At 45.0% G+C, this 24419-nt stretch overlaps 1 protein-coding gene across 9 annotated transcripts in view; it reads left to right on the forward strand.

Annotated features, from left to right (window-relative positions):
• Nucleotides 1–24419, forward strand: part of TNRC6C (trinucleotide repeat containing adaptor 6C) — an 854353-nt gene that overhangs the window by 368358 nt on the left and 461576 nt on the right. For 7 of the 9 annotated variants that reach the window (XM_085616884.1, XM_085616886.1, XM_085616885.1 and 4 more), the window contains 2 exons: nucleotides 18939–19145; nucleotides 20330–20496. In XM_085616884.1, the coding sequence (XP_085473010.1) occupies nucleotides 18939–19145; nucleotides 20330–20496 (374 nt within the window). The remainder of the gene's footprint in view (nucleotides 1–18938; nucleotides 19146–20329; nucleotides 20497–24419) is intronic. The other 2 variants (XM_085616889.1, XM_085616892.1) reach the window with 1 other exon arrangement.

The raw sequence follows: 24419 nt of genomic DNA on the forward strand, positions 1-24419 counted from the left end.
ATATTTGCCATTGAGCTTTATGTTCTAGGCTAGGCCATCTAGCTTGCTTGACTTTTCATTTGAGCAAAACTCGGAGGCCTTAGTGTCCAGGTAATGGTAAGTAACTGTGACTGTACTTGGGCTTTGCTCAAAGAGCTAGGTTGATTACAAATCTCAATATTTTAGGGATTTGAATTTGTTGTCATCTGTAAAGTGTTCTGAGACTCCGCTAACCAATTTCTGCCAGTGGAAAGAACAAAGGTCCTCCACCACCTCCTGGTGAAACAACTGCTGGTGGCCTCCCGAACTAGGGCCCCTATCCAATCTGACCGACCACACCTGCAACCATGGCATCATCCTGGACAGTAAGTTTACTTTGAAAAGACAGATCTACGCAATTTCATACCCCTGTTACCTAACTCTTTGCATGCTCCACAAGATTTACAATTGGCTCCCAATTGACACCGGATAGAGCAGTTGTCACCAGCGGACTGGACTACGGCAGTGCACTCTGCATTGGAATCTTCTTGCACCTCCTTAAGAGACTGCAGTAGAATACAGAATTCAGCAACCAGACTCATCCTTGACCCCCCTAAGCGGACCCTCATCACCCTCTTCCTTGAGGAAGCTCCACTAACTGCCTATTCAGAAGAATTGTCAGTTCAAGATGTTGATCCACACCTTCAAAGCCCTACACAACCAAGACCAACATGCATCAACCACCGCCTGAATTTCCATCTTCCTGCCAGACACCTGTGCTCCGTCTCCCCCCCCCTCCTCGCTCACACCTCCGTCATCCAGCGCTGCAACGGTGGATGCCTCTCCTTCTCTTGCTTCACCACAAAGTCCTGCAACAACCTCCCGCTTCACCTCCGGACCTCACCCTCTCTACTGGAATATAGGAAGGAACTCGAGACCTGGCTGTTACACTGAATCTTCCCCTGCAGCAGTGTTCTCAGCACCTGGCTACTCTCACGAGGGATCAGCCGCACTCTATAAATCCTGATTGATTAGTTTCTGGTTTACTCATTCTGCAAAGCTAACTGCATAAGAATAAGCTATGTACCACAAGCGAAGAAGTGCCTTTCCAGTGTTTACAAACACAGTAGAAGCTTGTCATGTTTCAAAAAGAGTGCTCTTATTGGAGGGTATGTGTTTCTTTTTTTGTGCTTTAATAATGTACTGTAACTCCTGGTATGTAGAGTTTAGGCACTCATTAGATGTTTGAATGCATGTGACTATAGGATGCGGTTCTGATGTGCTGGTAATCGAGCTACAACAGGCTTGGATGGGCTTTTAGTCATTGATCCCTTTATTCACTTATTTACTTCACATTTCCATCCATCCTTTTATATGCACATCCATCCTTTCATGCTTCCACCTGTCAATATATTCATGTATCCATCTGCCCATCCTTTCACACTCTCCCCTCTGTCGATTCTTCACCCTTCTGGTAGAGACTTCTAATCACAGATTCCTCACATTGTGAATTTCCCCAGACACTAGACTGGATCTGGAAATGTTCGTAGCAATTCCATTGTGAATGTACAGGTGGCATCGTGTGGTGACACATTGTGTCTGTAGCACCCCGGTCATGACGCTGGGACCATTGTATGTGCTTCACCTTCACTTGCTGATGTCCGTTCCTTTCTTTCTGCACCTGCTCTACACGAATCTGGAGCTTCTCAGATCATGTCAGATTTTCCCTCAAAACTTGCTTAGATGTGCTGACAGTCACCATCCCAAACTACACGTTTTAAAGTGTGTCCTGACTGTAACTGGAAGATGTCGTTAATTGACAACCACAAAGTCTGCATATGGTGCCTAGACTCCAAATAAGACTCAGCGTTGTGTCCATGCTGTGCTAAGATGAATAAAAAGGCCATCCGTGATCACGAGGCCAAACTCTCAGTTACTGATCTCTGTTGTTCCAAAAAGCACTCCTAGTCAAAGTCACGGCGGTCCTAGTTTAAGTCAAGGATGCAGCCATGCTCCTGCAAACAGGACCACGTTCCTTCTCCTGTGAATGAACCACCGTGACTTCCCACTGTCATTGAGGTAATGAGGCTCAGGTAAGTCCAAGAAGTCGCCTAAGAAACATAGAAAAACAAGCATAACTCTCAATCTTGTTTTTGTGTGTTAAGGGTTTCCTGACTTTTCGCCGAAATCTTTCAGCCCATACATCTTGGGTGGTTTTCCTAAAATCGGACCATTGTTATTTCAGATCAAGGTAGGTCTCTTTAACCTGGGTCATTATGGCAATATCCACCAGAATTTCTTTGCACGTTTCTGAAACCTCTATGAATCTTGTCCAGAAAAACTTTTTGTGATTAATGTTACACTCTGTTTTTATTGGGTTGTCTGGCTCTTTCCTACACTCACCTACATAGGCGTGGTTTTTTATTGGATACATGTTTCACGTTTAAACGCTTGTCACTTTGTCAAGTTTTTATTTTTCGTTGGTCACTTTTTCTTTCGTCTCGGCGCATCACTTCTTAGTTTGTATATTTATTTTTTTATTTTATGTGATGGCTATTCTATTTTTACATCATTTGCAGCCTTGAGGAAGTTACAGAAAGTAACAAAACACGTGTCGGCTGCCATCATCTGCCACCACCAAGGAGGCTGTAAGATCTGGACCTCCACATGCCAACTGTACCTCTGTTGTTCATGATAACCTTCAGGACTGTGTTAGCTTAAACTACACTACTGTCCTAGACATGATCTCTTAATTCTAGTGAAACACTGTCTATTTGGTCACTTAACATTAAAACAGATCTTGGTTGAATTTATGCTTCCAGACTAGTGTTTCCTGTGAGTCGTCACATTAAGTATTGGATCTATCTTTTAGGCTGACTGCTACAAGTAGTTGAAATTTAAACTTTGAGAGTTTCGAAGTACAATCTTTTCTGTTTACAAATTAAAAAAACAAGCATTGGCCTCCGTCATCCCGTTGTTCCCGCCACTTGGTGTTCTGCAACACTCCACACTCTTCCAGGCTGCTGAGTCACACTCCCCACTTGGAAATTGCTGTCTCCCTAAAACAACGGCAAAGTCGTGATTCAAGCTAAAGACAACTGTCTCTCTTTTTGATCACCTATTTCCTTCCCTGCTTTTGCCACCTGACTCTCCCACAGACTCCACCCTCACTACACACTACCCTTTCCTACTCCACCGTGGTTTCAGAAGACCAATCCCACAAGTGGAACAGGCTTCCCTTCAGACCCAACTGCTCCCACCTATCCCCCTTGCACCCCCACCCCCCCCAGCCACCCCTCCTCCCAATCTCTCCAACCAGGACTTCATCCTCAATACCATATACCAGCCTTTGGCCAGTACTTTTCCTGGCCCCCTCGCATCATCCTGGGATTGCAAAGAACACCCCCTTCCCCCAACAGATTATTCACCCCCTTAACCAGACCTCTTTTCCAACAGCCAGACCTCCCTGATCGCATAGGGACTTCTCCATCATCTGAACATACTCCTTTTCGTCCACTTCATTTCATACCCTACCCTCCTTCCCTGCTCCTCTCTCCCTGAATCTTCCCCATATCCCTTACATCACTCCTCCCCACACCTTTTTCCTTTACAGCCACTCAATCATTTACTCCCCTATGTTAACTTTCACCCTTTCCCTTCCCTTTTCTCTAGCCCAGAAGTACTTTCCACATTCTCCTTCTAACTTACTGGTCAATACCTCATACCGCCCATTCCACCAAGCCCCTTTCATTCAATCCAGCTTGCGTGCTGCTACCCTACTCTCCTCTCTTAACTCCCTACTACTCAGACCCTCTGCCCCTCTTTTCTTCCCATCCCTCCCCTCTAGCCCACATACTTTCTTCAAAACACAGCTTTCTCCCTTCCTCTCCACAACTTTTACACAATATGCCTGCTTCTTTCAAAGAATGCCCTGAGAATCTTTCTTTACATAGCAGCACCCAATCTCCGTTCCATCCTACCTCGCCTGCCTCTGCACCCTCCACACCACTATCAAAAACCTCCCCACCTTTCCTTACTACCTGCTCCCCTTCAAGATGAATCTTCCACAAATCTGTTGCCTTTGCTAAGCTGCTTAACATTCCGTACACACGTCTGCAATCCCTTGACAATAAACAAGGCCTCCTCAATTCTACTATCTTCCAGCTTGAAGCCACTATTTCTCACTTAAGCTCTAAAATGTCCACTGTATTTGATTCCTTACTCCCCTGTGTGAAAACATAATACCCATACACTTAGCACTGAGAAGTTTGCGTCGCCCTCGCCCAAAGAGAGCTGTGCTTAATCTATCCCCAACTGAAATTCCCAATCTATATGGTAGCTAGAACTCCTCCTACTCCCCCCACCATTTCTTCTCTAGACAACACAAATCAATGCACTGTACCTATCCTCTCCCTGGGCCGAACACACACCAACCGTTTACAACCTAGACACCGACCTATAGAAACCTCATTCCCATCATTACTAAAAGCCCCGACACCCCCATTGCCAAAACAGTCACCTCAGAGATGAGTTGTATGCTTCACAACTGCAGAGCTGCAACAAAACAGAAGCTGGAAATCTTAGACATCATCACGGATTACAAACTTTATCTACTCCTCACCGAGGCATGGTTTAATGACACTTCCCACGCTATCTCCGATCTTCTGCTCCCCCTATTCATTTTCAGGATTGACAGGCTTAGCAATGTCAGGAGAGGTGCCGCAATCCTATTCAGAAAACTCTCTTCAATGCAGAGAACTACCCAGTATCTTTCTCTACATTTGAATGCCTTACTTAGAAACTTCTTGGTCAGCACAGCTCCCCCTTGAGGATGCACGCCATGTACCACTCAACAGGTGACAGCTCTTCCCTCACTGAGGAATTTCTCGACTTTGCAAATGATCAATTCTCATAAAGTGATAGATTGATCTTTCTAGGTGAATTTAATCTCCACTGAGGCCTCTCAGTTGATTCTGCCGCCAACCAGTTCCCTAATTTCTCTCCAGAAATGACCTTGTACATCACAATTCTAAACCAACCCATTCCAAGTGTTCTACTCTTGAGTTTACCTCAAAAGTTAACCAGATCACAGTAGATGGTCCTGTACCAAAAGACTGGTCTGACCATTTCCTCTTTCCTTTCTCATTCCACCTCTCTCATGTTGTTACTCTGGGCCAATCCAAAAGGACCCCCACCTAGTTTTGCAACAAAAAAAACATCAACCGTAACACACTCCGCAATTCAGCTAAGATGGCACTTTCAGACATCAGCCCCAACTCTGATATAAATGACGTGACTGCTCAGTGTCTCACCGATCTTTGTCTTGATAGACAATTCAGCTCCACTTCGAAGCAAAAGGAAAAGACCCATACCCTCTGCCCCATGGTTCAATAAGTCCCTCTGTGATGGAAGAAAAATGGAAGAAAAATTCTAAGGTACCTGGAGAAGAAATGGAGACAGTCACCCTCTACTATTTCTTTCCAATCTCCGATTCGCTAAAACATGCAACCACAAACATTTTCTGCGAAAAATCAATATACTTCAGGACCGTCCTTGATTCTGACAAGAACAGACCAAAGACATTTTTTGACTTAATCAGAACTACCTCTGATACCACCTCGTCTTCTAACATCGAGTTTGTTGACCCTCCCAAGAAAGCAGAATAATTTTATCATTTCTCCAATGCAAAAGTTAATTTGCTCCTTGACCATACTTCACATCCAATCCCACGTGAGGAATTCAAATCCAAAGGCTCCTGGCACAGCTTTGACATCACCTCCGAACAAAATGCTCAAACCACTCTCTGGACCCTATCCCAAACGACCTCTCAATATACCTAAACACCCAGACGCTCCTCTTGAGGTCTTATCCGATTAACCTCTTTATCAGTCAAGGTTCCTTTCCTGATGTCCTTAAAATGGGTAAGGTGACCCTACTACTAAAGAAACCATACGCTGATGTGAACGACCTTAATCACTTTCGCCCTATCACGAACCTCCATTTCCTTGCTAAAATCATGAGATGTTTAGCGGAGCAACTCACCTAACCCATCAAGGACAATTTCCTTGTTAATGAATTTGTCTGACTTCAATCAAGGCTTCAGCACAGAAACAGCGCCTCTACATGTAATCAATGCATTCTGTGTACTTGACTCAGATAGCTCTTGCTTCTTGATCCTGCTTGACCTCTCTGTAGCCTTTGACACTGTAAACAATTACACACTTCTCAACACTCTAAAACATCGAATGGGTTTTTAAGGCGTAGTTATCAAATGGTTTGAATCATACCTCACAGGCAGATCTCAAATGATCAAAATTTAAAACGGTCTCTCAACATCAAAGGCTGTTGATCATGGTGTCCCTCAAGCCGCTAACCTTGCTGCCACCCTATTGAATCTCTAAATGCAACCTCTAGGAGGACTACTGCAAAAGTCTAGGATCCCTTATCACCTCTATGCTGACAACACACATCTCTAGCTCAAGGTGTCCTCTGCACGACATTTCACTCCTCGCCACCACCCTCCACTCTGTCCAAGAATGGATGACATCCTACCACCTAAAACTAAATCCATCAAACTGAGTTCCTTCATATCTCAAACTCTCCTTCTCCTGTAACTGCAAACGTACCATAGTTGAGACTTAACCTCCATTTCCAAAATTACCACCATGGCCAATAATTCATGCTACCAACTTCACCTTCTTAGGAGTATCAGATGTTTCATTCCCGAACAATTCCCGAACAAGACCCTTGACCTTCCTGGTAGGTCGCTCCCCCGCCCGCTGCAGCTCCGCCTGCACCCCTGCTGAGGACTACTGACCGCCACCAAAGTTGAGGCCCTCCACCACCCGCAGGCTTCCACCTGCTCCTCATCCCTGGTGGCCAGTGGTGGCCTTAGGTTTGTATCGGCTCTGCTGTGCCTTATCTCTGTCTGCCCACTCCTCTAATGTGTCCCCCTGCTCGCCGTTTTGCTCTGTGCCCCTCTTTTTTTGATTCTGTGCCCCGTTTTCCTGACTGCTGTCGCCCCCTTTTGATTCTTGTGCCCCGTTTCTGACTGCTGTTGCCCCCATTTTTGATTCTGTGCCCCTTTTGCTTACTTCTGTGCCCTCTGGATCCTTGCCCCTTGCCTGCCTCCTTCCCGCGGTCGCTTCCCTGCCCCCGTCCCCGCCGCTGCTTCCCCTGCGGCCCCGCGCCCATTCGCTGCCCCCTCAACACACCTCCCGCCTCCCAGCTGCTCCTCCCTCCCCACCTCCCCATATATGGCGGCCGCTGTGCGACCGCGCCTAAGGCAAGCCCGTCTGCGCCTGGACCGCGCCCAGCGCCAGAACCCCTGCCCCCCGCACTAGCCATGAAGACCGCCTCCGCTACAACGCCAACACCCTCGTCGATCTCAACCCAGGAAGGACCCACACCTGCTGCAAGGCCACCCCGAAGCGCACCCACGGTCCCTTCACCTGCCTGAACTGCAGCTTCTCCTGCCTCGAAGGCGCTGAGACACCCGCCGCGACGGAACCCAACCAGCTTAGATACATTCTGATCAACACCCGCTCCGCACGCAAACACGCTGTCGAGCTCTGGGACCTACTCGACACCGCATCCCCGGACGTCACCTTCCTTACCGAGACCTGGATGAACGAAGCCTCCTCGCCAGACATCGCCATAGCCATCCCCGACGGGTACAAGATCACATGCAGAGACCGCACCAACGGGGCTGGAGGAGGAATCTCCATTGTCCACAAAAACACCATCAGGATCTCAACTTACACCAACGACACCCTCAGCACCGCTGAACACATGCACTTCCAGATCCACACGGACCCCAAGACCACCCTAAGAGGCACCCTCAACTACAGACCGCCAGGACCCCGGCCTCAATTCTGCGACTCCATCGCCGACCACATCAGCACGCACTTGCTGACCTCCACCGACCACATCCTCCTCGGAGACCTGCACTATCATCTGGAGAACGACGACGACAACTCCTCCTCCACCCTGATCGACAACCTCGCCAACCTCGGACTAAAACAGCTCGTCACGACGCCGACCCACATCGCTGGTCACACACTTGATGCCATCTTCTCCTCAAGCCCTCACGTCCCCTTCAGCCACGCCTCCGAACTCACCTGGACGGACCACCACTGCATCCACTTCTCCTTCCGAAAACCCCTCACACACCACCGCACCCTACAGATCCCCCACTGCTGCTGGGGCAAAGTCACTGAAGAACAACTACAGACAAGCCTCGCACTCAACCCTCTGACCAACCCCACCAACCCAGATGATGGTGCACTCACCCCCGAACGCTGGATAAACGACTGTGCCAACACCATAGCCCCGCTGAAAAAATCCACCAATAGAGACACCAGCAAAAGAGCCAGCTGGTTCACCCCGGAACTCCTCGCCTCAAAGCGCACCTGCCGGAAATTGGAGACCATATGGCACGGCGACAAGACGCCGGACAGCCGCGCTGCCCACAAAGACGCCATCCGCAACCACCACCACCACCACCACCTCATCAGGACCGCCAAAAGGACCTCCTTCATAGACCGCCTTGACAACAACGCACACAACAGCAAGGAGCTCTTCAACATCGTGAAGGAACTTTCAAACCCCAGCTCCAGTGCCAACGACCTCCCGCCATCGCAAGCCCTGTGCGACTCCCTCGCCGCCACCTTTCACTGAAAAATCACCGACATCCATGACAGTTTCAAACCCCGGACAACCCCTCCGGGCCTCGTCGCACCGGTCCCACCGCACCCCACCGTCCATGAATCCCTGACAACCTGGGCCAACGTGAGCATCGAGGACACAATCAAGACCATGGGCACAATCCACTCCGGATCCCCGTCTGACCCTCTCCCACACCACATCTTCAACAAAGCCGGCAATTCCATCGCACCACACCTGTGCAACATCATCAACCTCTCCTTCGAGACCGCTACCTTCCCTGAGAACTGGAAGCACGCAGAGATCAACGCCCTACTGAAGAAACCCAAGGCGGATCCGAGCGACCTCAAGAACTTCCGGCCCATCTCCCTGATTCCGTTCCCAGCAAAGGTCATCGAGAAGATAGTTAATATCCAGCTCACCCGTCACCTCATAGACAACAACATCCTGGACCCCTCCCAATCAGGATTCCGCAGCAACCATAGCACAGAGACCGCCCTCATCGCCGCCACAGACAACATCAGGATCCTTCTAGACAACGGCGAGACGGCGGCCCTCATCCTCCTGGATCTCTCCGCCGCCTTCGAAACCGTCTGCCACCACACTTTACGCAAGTGCCTCCAAAACGCAGGGATCCGGGAGAAGGCCTTGGACTGGACCACCTCCTTCCTCTCCGGCAGAACTCCGAGTCCGCCTCCCCCTTTCCGGTCTGAGGCCTCCAAGATCATCTGCGGCGTCCCACAGGGATCCTCCCTCAACCCAACGCTGTTCAACGTCTACATGGCACCACTAGCACGCATAGCCCGACAGCACGACCTCAACATAATCTCCGACGACACGCAGCTGATCCTCTCCCTCACCTAGGACCCTCTCACCGCCAAATCCAACCTCCACCAGGGAATGAAGGCCGTCGCTGACTAGATGAAGGAAAGCCGACTTAAGCTGAACTCAGACAAGACGGAGATCCTCATCCTCGGGCCCAACCCCTCAGCATGGGACGACTCATGGTGGCCTGCATCACTGGGGACCCCCCCCCGACCGACCATGCACACAACCTGGGAGTCATCCTCGACTCAAAACTCACCATGACCAAACAAGTCAATTCAGTCTCCACCACCTGCTTCAACACCCTCCGCATGCTCCACAGATGGATCCCGACAAACAGGAGGAAAACAGTCACCCAGGCCCTAGTCAGCAGCAGACTCGACTACGGAAACGCCCTCTACGCCGGAGCCTCGTCCAAGCTCATCAACAGACTACAAAGAATCCAGAACGCCTCTGCACGCCTGATCCTCGACGTCCCGCGCCGCGACCACATCACCCCCCACCTGAGAAACCTGCACTGGCTCCCCGTCGACAGAAGAATCTCCTTCAAGCTCCTGATCCACGCACACAAGGCACTGCACAAAACCAGCCCAGCCTACCTCAACAGTCGACTCTCCTTCTACGTACCCAAGTAGAAACTCCGCTCCGCTGGCCACGCCCTGGCCACGGTCCCGCACATCCGCAGAACCACTTCCGAAAGGCAGGTCCTTCTCCCACCGCGCCGCCAAGACCTGGAACACCCTCCCCCTCTACCTACGACAAACCGAAGACCTGCTGACCTTCAGGAGACAACTCAAGACCTGGCTTTTCGACCAGTAGCAGCAGCACCCCCACCCCAGCGCCTTGAAACCCTAACGGGTAAGTAGTGCACTTTACAAATTAACTGATTGATTGGAGACTAGAAAAACAATGCCAAATCTTTGGTACTCTCCAGACTTGACTATTGTAATTCACTTCTTGCAGGCCTCCCCAAGATCCACCTGTCTCCTTTGAAATCCATCCTTCATTCAGTGGCGTGCTGCGCCTTCGAGGCCAAGAGAAACAACAGCATCACTTCTATGCGGATAACTCTTCACTGGCTTCCTATTAAAGCCAGGTCAATATTTAAGAGTGCTTGTATCACCCATAAAGCCATTCATACACCACCCCTGGCTATCTAGCTAGCAAACTAAACATTTCAGGCAGATTAAGACCTTCCAGTAAAGCTGAAATTCTACCGCTCAAACCTTTGACTTTCAAATGGGACTTATGGTGTAATCTTTCTCTGGTAGTTCGACCAGAATTTGGAACTCATTTCCTCTATACCTCCGCACTACCACCTCTTTCGGCATCTTCTAAAAGGACCTTAAAACCCTTCTCTTCCAAAGACACTGTTACCAATAATTCTGACTTTCATGTTTCTCACTGGAGAACTAGTTTGTCCTTCCGCTTCAACGGTGGAGCATGTTCTTTTGAAACCCTAATCGCTTCAACTTTAGTTTGCACTGTGTAACTTTTAGTGAATCTTTATTTTGTAAATCTGTAACCATCACTCTGGGTAACTGTAGTAGTTGTACGTCCTTGCACAAGTTATGACGCCAACGTTAGTTTGTAATGTGTAATTTTTAGTGAATTTATATTTTGTAAATATTTAACCATCACTCTACGTAAGTCTAGTAGTTATACATCTTTTCACCTCTACCATGTTACCTGTAATGTCGGATCTAATGTATTTTGCTCTATTGTAAAGCGCTCTGACACCTCTGGGTGAAGTACGTGCTATATAAAATCGCATAAGTAATAAACAGCTCATAAATATGCATAGGCTGTCGCCGCGGATTTGGCCGCTGGCCTGTTTATTAACGGTGCAGTGTATGTTGCCCGTGGCTAACCCAGAGTGTGGTCTGTGCATTAGTGTAAGTCATTGGTAAATAGCCATTTGGAGCTCCGTCCAGTGATGCCACCTCCAAGGTAACAGAGCAAGGCTGTTTGTTCCTCCCCGACAGGGCTGTTTAGTAATGAGACTCCCATTTACTTCCTAGTTGTTCAGTGGCGTCTCGCGAGTAGAATTTCAGAGGAGGGGGTTGGAGAAAGACATTAGCCAACAAATAAAACTGTTTGGGATATATGCAGGCTATAGCCCATGTTATATTTGCCTTGTGTGAAAATTCTGGTCCATGTTCAAGGTGATCAAGCCAGTCTGTAGGCAGCTAGGTGCACAAATGTATTTACCTGCATTGAAGATATTTAAAATTGATCCCAGACCTTTATTTTTCGCATGCTCCGTTGCCAACTTTCTAGTGATTATGTGGGTTATCAAACAGAAGGTCACTAGAAATTGAAACCTTAGCTCTAATTGTTTTAAACTAAATGTGCATTTTAGCATCGCTTAGATCAATCCACTTGGGACCTTTTTTTGGCACTGTACTTTATGCCTTATGTATCTCGTTGTTTGATTTTTTTCTTAAAATCACACATGTTCTTAGGTAGCAAACATGGTGTTGGCCCAGGCTATCTTTTAAGGTATTTGCCAAGGTCAACATAGCCCGTTTTAGTCAATCGCGAAAGTAGTCTTGTTTGAGCTAGCTCCACAATGTTAGAAACTTAGAAAGACTGCTTCAAAAAAGCTTTGGGTGATTGTGTAGCAAGCAGTATACTATATTCGAGTATGTATTTTTCTGTGTATTGCTTGTGCCCATCATCCTTTTGATCCCGAGTGAACAAGAGGAATGTACTGGTTTATTGTACACACTGGCTCACCTCAACAGGCATATTTGCTGTGGATGGTGCATTGATCCTATTGTAACAGACGTTCTCTTTGTAACCACGACTTGGAATACGAATACCGAATGTGTTCCTCTTTTTATGCTTATATTATCTTATAATTTCACACTTTTATGGCACTGGCTGCCGAATAAAGTATTTCTGAATAAGGCTGTATACCTTAGTTTAAAAAATTTAAATCTAACTTTCTATATGTATAATTGCACATTTATATATAAATATGTATACACATACATACATAGTCCGATTTAATCATTTTAAGCAAACACTGCTTTTCAATGAAAGATTGTTCGACAAATTAATGCGACTGGCAGTGTGCAGTGCCTTTTTTTTTTTTTTTTTAGAAACTGTGTCGCCTCCTAACACATTAAGCTGCTGTGGTAGTGAGGTACGAGGGCAGGACAAATAACTCTATAGAACGGGACCCATCTGGCCTGCCTCTAGATTGAAGCCCCAGTGTAATCGCTGTTTGAGCTGCTTTAAGGCAGATTGAAGGTAGCCTGTCTGGAAGGTCCTCTTTGTGAAGAAGGGATTGTATTTGTTTTGGGGCCCCTCCCTCGACCAGCAGCGAGAATCACTCGATGGTATATGCTCTGAGGATTTATATGAACGTGTTTCCGTATGCTGTGCTGCTAAGTGTGTCATAGGTTGTTGAACGGTGCCCAGCCCAGGTATTTTCATCATTCAACAACTTGGAAATACAAGTGTTCGCTGAGAAATGAAACGGGGTTGCATGTGTAATGAACATTGTTTCTCAGCCATTCAACAAATCTTTCTTCTGTGGGCAGTTAATACACTAACGTCTAATTTTCAAACAACGCCATTTTTTCGCACCTAGCATCTGAGGGATAATCTTTCGACGGTGCTTCCGTGATCACACTTTGCTGTGTGGCCGGATTAAGCATTTCCTTCGACACCTGACAGTTTTAGTGTTTTTCTCATGTGAGCTTTGTGTTGTGCTAGTTTCCTGGGATCTATAATGTCCCACTGCATGGTGTGCTCACAGCATTCAAGTCACCCACGTTCCCCAACATTGATGCTAAGGAGTCATGAGGGTAGAAGCAGATACATACACGAGTGGTCATCATGGCATAGCTTTGTTCAATAACATCCAAGAAGTGAATGCATAACCGAAAACCCAAGCAAATCAGTTGCTAACATTAATTCATAAAGTTGCTGAATCAATTCATAGAGGAATCAGCACAAACGCAATTTGCAAACAATTTTGGATACAAATGTTACTGCATTTATTGCTACATTTGTTACATCGACAATTCACAGATTCTTATATACATACCCTGCATGGCATAGAGTCCTCTCCCTCCCCATGGAGCAACTATAGAGCCCTTTCACCATCTTTGGGGTCCTCTTGGCCAGTTGATGGATGAATGGGTTTCTTCTTCCAAACGAGGTATCCCCTCTTTCCGGTAACAGCTTGAGGGATTGCATTCATTCAACTATCTGGTGCTATGCCTGAGTATGCTGGGTTTGTCACCACCTGTGGTCTATCTGATGACCTTTTGAAGTCTAACGCTGGGTGTATGTTCAGTTGAGCCATGTGAAGCCCTCATACTGGTGAGAGCTGGATTTGTGGTTTCCCTAATCCATGTCATAAATAGCATGGTTGTGTCCTAAACGTAACTTGTATGATTGAGATGCAAAACATTCTCCTAAAAGAACACCTATAGTATCTCCATCCTGGTAAGCGATTCCAGGAAAGCCTCTTTGAGCCTTACTTAGTAAATTAATCAATAAATACGTATGTGGCTGGGTGATGCATTCTGGAAGTTTATTCACAAGCTCCTATTGCTGAAGAGACAAATGTTACTATATACAACCCTCGAAGATGGCGGGGTTAGTGGGCTTGAGAGCACATCTCAAACTATCGGGCCCTTTGGTTCATCCCTTGCAAGCCTGGGTCAGTGAGATTAAGAATATATATGTAATTTGAATGTACAACCCACCCCTTTGTTAGCAAAAAAAGGCTGGTTCTCCTTTTAAGAGATTCCCTCAATCCAGTGTGCTCCCTAAAGCAGGATGGCTTTTCCCTAGAAGGCATGCTGGGCTTGGGAGAGCAAAAGTCTTTTAGGCCTCCACTTTGAATGCCCCCAGAAGCACCTCCTCCTTGTAGCTCTGCAGCTGGAGAACTACCTGACTCGCTGGAAAATTAACAAGTCCTACTGCAGCAGTCTGCATCAGTCCACTCTCAAGCATAACTACTTACAAAATACTTCTATCCGGAAGGAATTAGAACGTTTGGCATTATGGTCATCAGACGTGGCTTTCTCGGAGCTCCGCAAAACCTTGCACCTGGTGCATAAATCAGTAGTCCTACTTACTGTAGGGGAGGTGGCACCACACCTTTCTCTGAAAGGACTGGATTTGTGGCTTGGGAGACTATATAATATGATCTGACAAGTGACTGCAGAATGTGTTACTATTACTGACCACACTGTGGTTAAAACGCACCGTGCTGCGAGGTGGACTAGAGAGTAACCACTATGTAGAGCAGTAGTGCGCTAGTTGAGCAGTATCGCTCACTTTAAAGGAAGGAGAGAATTTGCGGTATCCCTACCGCGAGACGTGGTCGGACATGAAAGGCTGCGGTTGTTTTTTTCTCTGATCGAACGAGGAATAGATGCACTGCAGTGTTTTATTGTCATTTCCCAATTGCAATCGGTATTTGTTAAGCCTTTAAATCAAGGGATCTGCACTGTCAATAGAGTAAATAGCAAATGTGCAATTGAATTATCAGGCGGGCTCTAACTGTACATACCTCTTTATGCTATACACCGTAAACATTTCCACTTAACTGTACAACATGCACATCTTTTCTGTAAGACCTGCAACATTGTACAGAAATGTGCGATTAAAGGTGCTAGTAATCTACTCCTGCAGGCTCACGAGGAACCTGTTCGTGTAGTGTAGCCTGCAAACTATATTTTATCAGTTAAACCGTTGTCTGTAGCAGTGTTACTGTGACGCAGCAAGGAGTTAGAGTTGCTGTTCTCATAGGAGTGCTTTGGTTTTTAATATTGTTTTAAACTATGTTGGAAGAATTTTCAGTCTTATTCTTCCTGACTGGAGAGCAGAATTGTGAAAAATGTTTTGTCAATGCAGCTTATGCGAACAGAGTTGTTCTTGGACCTGTCAGTAAGCAAAACATTGTGGAATGCAAATAAGGGTTGCTGAGTGCCATATTAGCAAGATCAAGCTTCGTAACTATGAAAACTCTTCCACACATCGTCCCCCAGCTAGGATTTGCACACAATGTCCAAGCTACAGTCTCTTGTACTGTCTAAACGTAATTATGCCAACGGCCTCTACCACGGATCAACTTTATTAACTATGAAAAATCGATAACAAATTAATTACTCGGCTGCCACACTACCCCGACATGTGAAGCCACAAGCCTGTACCCTCGACCCCTGTCTTGAGGGTCCCTACATTGATTACCGGTTGCCAGAAAATATAGCTTCAAGCTACTTTGTATCACGCTTATAGCAATACATGAAACAGGACCACTTCGTCAGGTATATTATCACCAAATACATACAACAAAGTACCTCCGCTCAAGATTGGCACCTTGGTTCAAAACCCTGGCATGCAAGAAAAAAACATGGGTGGTACATCTTTTTCTGTTCAAGCAGCCAAACCACAGGATTCGTTACCCCTAAACATTAGAGCCACAGACAGCTTTCTTATCGCCAGAAGACTAGTCAAGATTTAGCTCTTTCCTACATGACCACCACACTCTAACACAAATGTACAGCATATGCCTGTGCATGTAAACATGTATCATTTGATTATGGACATGCATTTAGATATGTGCATTTCTTTGTACGACTATATACACTACTTATGTTGTAAAAGTTAATAGATATTCTTTAGGTCTGCTTAACAAATACATACATTGCTTATGGTTAAATATATAAATATAGATTTGTACATTATTTTATGCTTAACATGTATATAGGTCGCTACATAGTTTTCATATAAGTTATTTGATTAGATGCTTATGGATCCGTTAATTTTTATCTATCACAATATTTAAATATGATCATAACATTTGTATCCCAAGTGCTTCACTAAGGAAATATTGAGGAAAACATCAAATTAAATCTAAAATATACATATATATATTCACAAATAAATTACCTTTGCGTACAGCAACATCTGAAATTCTGAATTTCTAACTATCTATACTTGCACATATGAAACTTTATACAAAAGTTTTTATATCTCTATTTTCCTTATACATGTATGCATACCCTTTCCATGTAGTTATTTATCTGTTTATTACTTTATTTCTACTGTAGAAAGGGAAAAAAGCCTTCAACTCCCTCCAATGCACTACTCTCTAATCCTATACCTCTCTCAATATATCCTCTACCTCCTCTCACTGACTCATCCCAAACCTCATTGTACTACGATGATCTCCCTAAGACCCTTTCTTGACTCTTCCTTCCTCTATCCCACCCATGACTCACCCAAAACCTAATTTTACTACTGTGATCTGCAAAATAACACTTTCTAGACTTTCCTCCCTTATCCCCCGCTTTAGCTCATCCCAAACCTCATCTAACTAATATGATCTGCCAAATAACACTATCTAGACACTTCCCTCTTCTTTCCCTCCTTTATCCTAGTCACTCAAACTAACACTCACATGCCCACCGCTCAAATTAACAAAATACATTTCCTCATACTAATCCACCACTAATGCTTTGGATTCCAGAGAAGCTTGCTACTTGCCGAAAAACGCTTCAGCACCTCGTCAGAGGTAGTGAGCGCTATATAATTACAATGCTGGCCTGTGATCGATTCTGTTGTGGGTGTTTTATGATCTTTTGTCCCTTCATATGCTAAAATCTAGCTATCTCCGAAACCAGTAACTACTTGTGCTCCACTTCACTCTGCAGTATTTGTATGGAATCCTTGCGTGAATGCTATAAATGTTTGTGTCTACACGCCTATTATAAGGTAAGAACCAGCTGCATCTGGAATGCTTTGTCCGCTGCAGCTCTATTTTCTCCATCAGTAATGTTATTGGGCAGTTTGTCACTGGCACTGGTTAGTGCTGTAGCTGATTGATTAAATGTATTTAGGCGGTCTTGGTGTACTCTCCAAACATGAAAAAAGTTGCACAGATACCTTTGATTATGCTGGCATTATGTGAATGACTTTTACACTGTAAGCATGGTATATGACTTTTATTAATTCTTTACCAGCAGTTGACCTTGAAATGTTTGATCCAGAACACAAAAATGCATTTTTCTTTTCTCAGGAGTTTGAAGTATAGGATATCTTCAGTCATGGCATATAGTTCCAGCCAAAGGGGGTGATGTACTACATGAATTGTAAGAAACTGTCGAGATTGAAAGGCCATTTTAGGGAAGAACAAGGTGGACTCTTCTATAGCCTTGGAGCCCTCCGTAACGGTCTGTACCAGCCATTTAAGGCCCACTCCACCATAAAAGGCCAAAGCCTTCAGCGCAGGCCTTTAATAGAGCCCGCTACGGAGGGCTCCAAGACTATTCGAACATCCGCCCCTAGAGGGCAGAATTTTCTAATTTGTGAAAAAAAAAAGGCCTCACAGAGCCCGAGAGGGGTTGAAATCCCCTCAGGCTCCGTGAGGCCTTTGTTTGCAGCAACAGCTGTGAACAAACATTGGAATGTTGATGCTCTGGGCTTCTACAAGCCATTAGAAGCCCATAGCGCTCCATTGTCTATAACAAAGCGCTCAACATTCCAATGTTCTAATAATTAATAAGTTCTTTGTTAAAGTTAATTGTTAAATGTCTGTAAACTCAAAACCTTGTGAAAGGGTATGTCGCAGCTTTTAGTTTTTTTGGGAGCTTTGAAGGATTCAGTCCCCAACAATGCAAGCATCAGCTGATGGACTATTTCTTCAGCAATTACAAAAGTTAAAAAAGGGTGTAGGAAATATTGCTGTAATGCAAGAATCCTCTTGGTAAAACTATAGTGCTTGCCAAATGAGTGGAACACTTCATGCTGCTAGTTACGGAATTCAGTTTAAACGGAAGGAGGGTAGTAAAGTTTGTGTTATGTGAATGAGTACATTTAATAGAAGTAGGGTAAACTGCTTTCATGTGGAGATTTAGGATTGAGATCTAAAGATAAAGTGGGTTGTTACAGTAATGTTTCTGCAGGGTGGTGAAATGTATAGTGTGCTCTAATTCTGTTCTTTCTATGCGTTATTGTATTACCAGTTATGGAAGATGTCTCACTGCACTTCTCAGAATATTGAGATGGAATGTTCTGAGCGTTCTGGACTTATCAGTTGGTCTCTGGTTGCTCAATTAACCAGTTGGTGGTGCGGGGTTCTTATGTGTTGGAGTCAGTTTCCTTCATATCTTTTTGTTTCTTTCTCGGATTGGACACCTATATTTTGCCATGTGTTTGATTCATTCCAGCTTGTGGTAATAACTGTTTTCTTACATTATTGCCTTACTCTTTTCATCAGTGAATTTTGGTTAATGTGACATCGACCTGTTTGTTTTGGGTTTTGAGTGCTTGGAAGGCCTTGGTTTTATTGTATCCCTACCCAACACTGATTTTTTTCCGGTAAAGGAAGCAAAGTGAGGTGTTGTACCAGCAGGCCAGGTTCTCAGATTTGTATCGTACGAAACCCATTATGCAACGCGATGGAAACCCGACTTTCTGTTTTGCCTTGTCCTCTTACAGTCTCCTTCCTGTCTCTGCAGGCTGGGGAGATATGCCTTCAGTCCATGCAAAGGCTGAAACCTCTTGGGGAGAACCCCCCACCCCCTCTGCTGCAGTAGATAACGGCACATCGGCGTGGGGGATGCCGCCCAGCAGTGCTTCAGGGTGGGGAGATGGCTCTGCGGAGTCGGCAGGGACATACGGAAGAGCAAGTGCTCCAGCCGCTGGCCCAGCACTGTGCAAACCAGGTGAACACATTAAACCGGTGTATGGGTTTATTATTTATACTGGGTAAGAAGTAACCAAGCATAAGGGCGGACTAAGAAATATATTAATATACTCAGACATAATCTAGCTTAAACACTTCAATACCTAATTTCAAAGATATTTGCAATTATGTGCGTTTTGCTTGAAGGATCCCATGGAGGACAGTTTGTTGTTTTACTTCCATTCAAATGATCTCTGGAGACTGAGTTTTAGGGAGTGGGTTATTGTCTTTAAACAGCACTAACCCTTTCACTGGTTTAATCTTTAGTAACAAAAATGCAGCCGCATTGAATGTCTGTAGTGCTCAAAATAGCACCTACTAACCAGCTGCGACCAGACTGGATACTGCTTTCCTTCTGAAGCATTTTCTTTACTATGCTGCTTTTGTTTCCCTGTGGGACTCCGAACTAGGGTCAATATACAGTGGAGCACAGCCTTGGTTGGTTTGGCTGTCCCTTCTCTCGTGTTCATACCCAGATTCTATTGTTCGCAGTTACATTTTGCATATTTGGTTGCTATCTCAATGTTGTGGTTGATCTGGTATTCCCTGGGATGGTTTGGGCCAACAGACCTCCGAAGTGTGAAACCAGATCACGAGGCTGTTTTTCAAGTGGGAAACACCCTCCTTGACGAGAGAGAGTGAAATGTTTCACTCAATATATTTGGCATGCACTACTTTTTATTTTCCTTAATTACTTATCCGATCCTTGGGGTTAAGTCTGCATGCACTGTTTAAAATATGGGTACACAGATAATTTGATGGTAGACTATTTTTCTCTTCAAAGGTGCAGTTATGTATAGAATGCAACGCTCGGTGTACTAGATATTGTGAGTTACTGCACAACTCTAATGGAGAGTTCACTTTCTATTCGAAGGTCTCAATAGGTATCGAGACCCACGATAATTCCAATTCCGTTTGTGCAGGTGTCTGGAATGTCATCATTTGTACAGTTCCTTATTTTCTGTAGTAAGGCTCTATTACCATGCTCAAATGACAATCGTCAATCTCACTGTTGTGTTACACCTAATATTAGCAAGCAAGCAAAAAGCCCATAAGGAAGCAAAAAAATACATACTTATAAATCTTAATATGTATGTGATGCCCAGAATTGAATCGATTAACAGCATAGAAATGATATAGAAATATTTTTTTTCTTTGTCACAGCTTCAAAATCTATGCAAGAAGGCTGGGGCAGTGGTGGGGACGACGTGAGCATCAATTCCAGTCAGTGGGAAGAAGAGGAAGGAGAAATGTGGAATAACACTGCTTCCCAGGAGTGCAACCAGCCCTGCAGTTCATGGGGGAATGTCCAGAAGAAAGCACTTCCGAAGGTGAGCAACAGAATAGTAGTGTTAGACACATTACGTCTTTTATAATGTAAGCAATTTAAATCCTGTTTAATTTGTAGAATTCAAATTTCATTCATCACGTTGCTGAAAATTTTAAAAGGGAATTTGTTCTATTGGCCAATTAATGGAAGTCTGATCCTACCAGTTATATTCTGTTCTAGCCACCTATTGACATTAAGAATTCATGATGAATCTCATTTACCTATGTCTGAGCTCTCACTTGCATCTAATAATAGTTTGACTAGAAATCCAAAAGATAGACAGGCACTCTGCAAAGCTGATGGTTTAATATTACTTCGAGCAGAGTTTATAGGGTCTTAAGGGAACAGAAGCTTGACTAAACAAGCGCTTGGACCTTCACAGTCACTGCTTCTGAACTTTGAAACAAACTTCCACCTGCGCTCTGAAGAGTATCTCATGTAATTCAGTTATGAAAGCTATTTGGGGCCAGACTATTCAAGGTCTTCCAGCCAAGCACGAGGATCTTATATAAACTTGACTGATTATAGACACAGTAAACCAGTGTGCTTCCCAAACAAACCTTTGTAGCAATTGATGCCCTTTACTGTTTTTTACCAAACAGCGAAAAGTCCTATTGTTAGCATATTGCTTCTGCCCATTGCTTACCATCACTCATTTGCTTGCTTTTTATTCATTATTCATTTATTCATGCTTGTGAGGGCTTTGCTTCCCTTTGTTGTATTTGTCCCTTGCCTGGATGATGGCCTTAATATGTGTGTCCTCAATACTTGTGTCCTTACTTTTCAGATGCTACTCTTTTCTATTTGGGTATGCCCTCTGTAAGAAATTGGGTTATTAGTTGAGGGGAAATTAGATACCCACCCAAGTTATTAAACAGTCATTGTCAATGTATGTTAACCCTCAGTCATTAAATTAACCTGAGCTTAACCCCCTGGTAGCTATGGCACAGAACAGACCGACTTATTTTAGAGGTAATTGTAAAGTATTATGCGGTATTAAAACAGTAATAAAGTAATTTTGCAAAAGAATGAAAATGCCAACTCGAATTAGAAAAATAGAGTACAATTTAAAAAACCAAATGATACATAAATTACAAAACAACTCCTATAAGGGGAAATGGAGATTTTATTTTTATTTTAAGTAGGAAAAGTGCCAAGAAGCACACAGTGCTAATGATAGTAAATGTTCGTGGTAGGCCATGACCTAGATGCAATTTAATGTTGATCGCATCGGAGCATGGGTCGGATACACTAAAAAGAATTGTCCTGTTAAAAGATATTACCTTCTGACTTTAATCCTTTAAATCTCGGTTCACCATAGAGTACACTTTTGAAGCACCGCCACCTCCTAAAAGGATGTCACGGTAGGTAGAAACTCACAGGGTGTCTGGTAGAGTCCTGTCCAGGTTCAGTTGCCACTGATCAGCTGGGCAGTTGCAGGAAAGGCCTTTGGTAGCTTGTTGTATCCCTGTACTTTGAGGAGGATGTCGGTTTTATGATCATTCGAGTCCACTTTTTTGTCCTCGGTGTAGGGACTTCTGTCTTGGATATGTTGTTGTGAGTACAGGCCCAGTCTTCTAGGGTCTTTGGTCTCAGACCGCATGTTAAATCATCTTCCGATACTCCAGAGGCCAGGAGTGCTCTGAAGTGGGTGCCTGGAGGTGCCAGATTTATGCCTGGTATAATGTAGTGAGTGGGAATAATCCCTGGTTGTGCCCTAAACAATAGGCATTTTCAAGATGGCCGAAGTTTTTGGCCACACTAAACTTAGGCTCTGAGGGCAGGGGGTCTGTGTAGTGTGTGATATCGTAATCCTAGTGCCCTCCCATCTAACATTAAAATCTAGTTTGAGACGGTCCGTGTAGCCACAAAAAACTCAGAAACAGAAGTCTGTTAGAACAAAGCTGAGTTTTCAGCTACTATATTGGAAATTCAAGACTTGTTTTGACACCCTCTCTTTGCTCTTCAGAGTGCACTCCAAGTGTTATATGAAAAACCCCAGCAGACCTGTCAAGCAGGTTGTGGCATTCAAGCAGGGTTTGACACTTTATAATTAAAAAGAGGTCAACTATGATTAGAGCCTGCTTGACTGGCCTGTGTGGGGAAAGGTTCCTGGACAAAGCCCAGAGGGTCAGCCTGCCGGATAATAACCCACATTTGTAAAGCGCAAACAATCACCCGTAAGGGTCTCTAGGCGCTGGGGGCTGTCGGGAAGATTAAGCAAGCTATTGCCCAGTCACATGGTGCTGGGCTAATCTGCCGCCGGGGATCGAACCGTGATCCCCAGATTCCAGAGCCAGTCTCCCTAGCCGCGGCGCCATACCGCTTCCCTAAGACAAAACACACATTTGCATTCAAAGCCCTTTGTACCTGTTCTGGGAGCAGTTCACACCTCATAACAGCAGAGTCATCAGCAACCAGGTGACACTCAGACAAGAAACATGTTTATGGTATACTATTACAGCAAAGCAAACATAAGGTGATGGACGGAGCACTGAAACCTTTCAGACACTCTTCCTGCAGACTCGGTGGAGAGGGTAGGTCGCATTACGGTACTCGAGGAGGAGACATTCCTACAATTCTGAGGAAGTCATACTCGTGTTCAGCCCACCGAGTACTGTTGATACCAGGATAGTGACTGACTAGGGTAGCTCCTGACACCAACAGGTATTGAGTCTGTACGTAAATGCGTAGATTGACATATAACCCCAACCCAAATAAGTTGTTGAATGTAGATAGTTAATTTCCATATAGGTCCTGAAGAATCGCGAGTATAATTACTCCTAGCAAGAAACATGTTGACCGACCATTGTAAACTACATGCCACTCTAACAGGAGACATTACACTCGTATAAGTGCCATGTATACACGTTTTTAAATTAAGGTAGGAGGCCATCTGAATAAAATTTACTCTCACTAGGCACTCCTTACCCTATTTTAATCTCACTGTTCCATATCTACATTAACTTGGCCCCACACCCGCACTTCATCTACACGGCAGTCGGATTGAAGATCTCCGCTAAAGTGCCCCTTTTTAGGGAGCCCGTCGGGCATTGCACCGCCGGCCCGACGAGGAGCAGCCCAAATGATGAAGCATGACACCTGCAAGGGTGTCTGAGGGCATTTAAATCCGACATAAGGATTCTCCACAAGGACTACACGGTGCATTTTACCCACCTTAGCTTTCGCGTTGATATCACTCTATTTTTGAGGAACTATAGGAACATCCTTTGCCATTATTACTCTTCCTCCAGTCACAGATCTGGGTTGAATCCATCATCATTCTTTAGCTCACTTCACTACGCCAGTTCATACCCAGCCATATGCAAATCAGTCTTGACCCTATTCCTCATGGGAACAGTCCAGACTGAGCTGCCAAGCAACCTGGGACTGGTTTCGAGGTAACACTCCTCATCAGCCAGGCTAGCTTGAATCCAGTGGCAAAGTGAGCAAGGGACCCACGTCTGGGCATACCCTGCCAACTTAGGGCGAACAAAGCCAACACAAGGACATGATGGACGGAGTGCTGAAACTTTTCGAATAGTCACCCCCGGTCACAGATCTGGGTTGAATCCATCATCGTTCTTTAGCTCACTTCGCCACCCCAGTTCACACCCAGCAATATGTATGCTATTACCGCACACTATATAGTACCTAGAAATGGAATGCTTTCTCCCGGGGCCAACCATATAAAACGCCCAAAAAAGTGGTAACTTTGGAAAATATAGGAAGGGGCACTCGGGTACATACTAATTCACAAAGATCAGTTCAATCACATTGAGTTCATTACCCAGAACAGGTCAGTATTCGAACTATTAATGCATATCAAATAAACATATCAAAAAACATCATAAGTCATGTGTATTCTCAGTATTCTTTCATTTCTCATTTCCACAAAAAGGACAAACATGGACACAACCAACG

This window comes from Triturus cristatus, chromosome 7, assembly GCF_964204655.1.
Source record: "Triturus cristatus chromosome 7, aTriCri1.1, whole genome shotgun sequence".
Classification (NCBI taxonomy): Eukaryota; Metazoa; Chordata; class Amphibia; order Caudata; family Salamandridae; genus Triturus; species Triturus cristatus.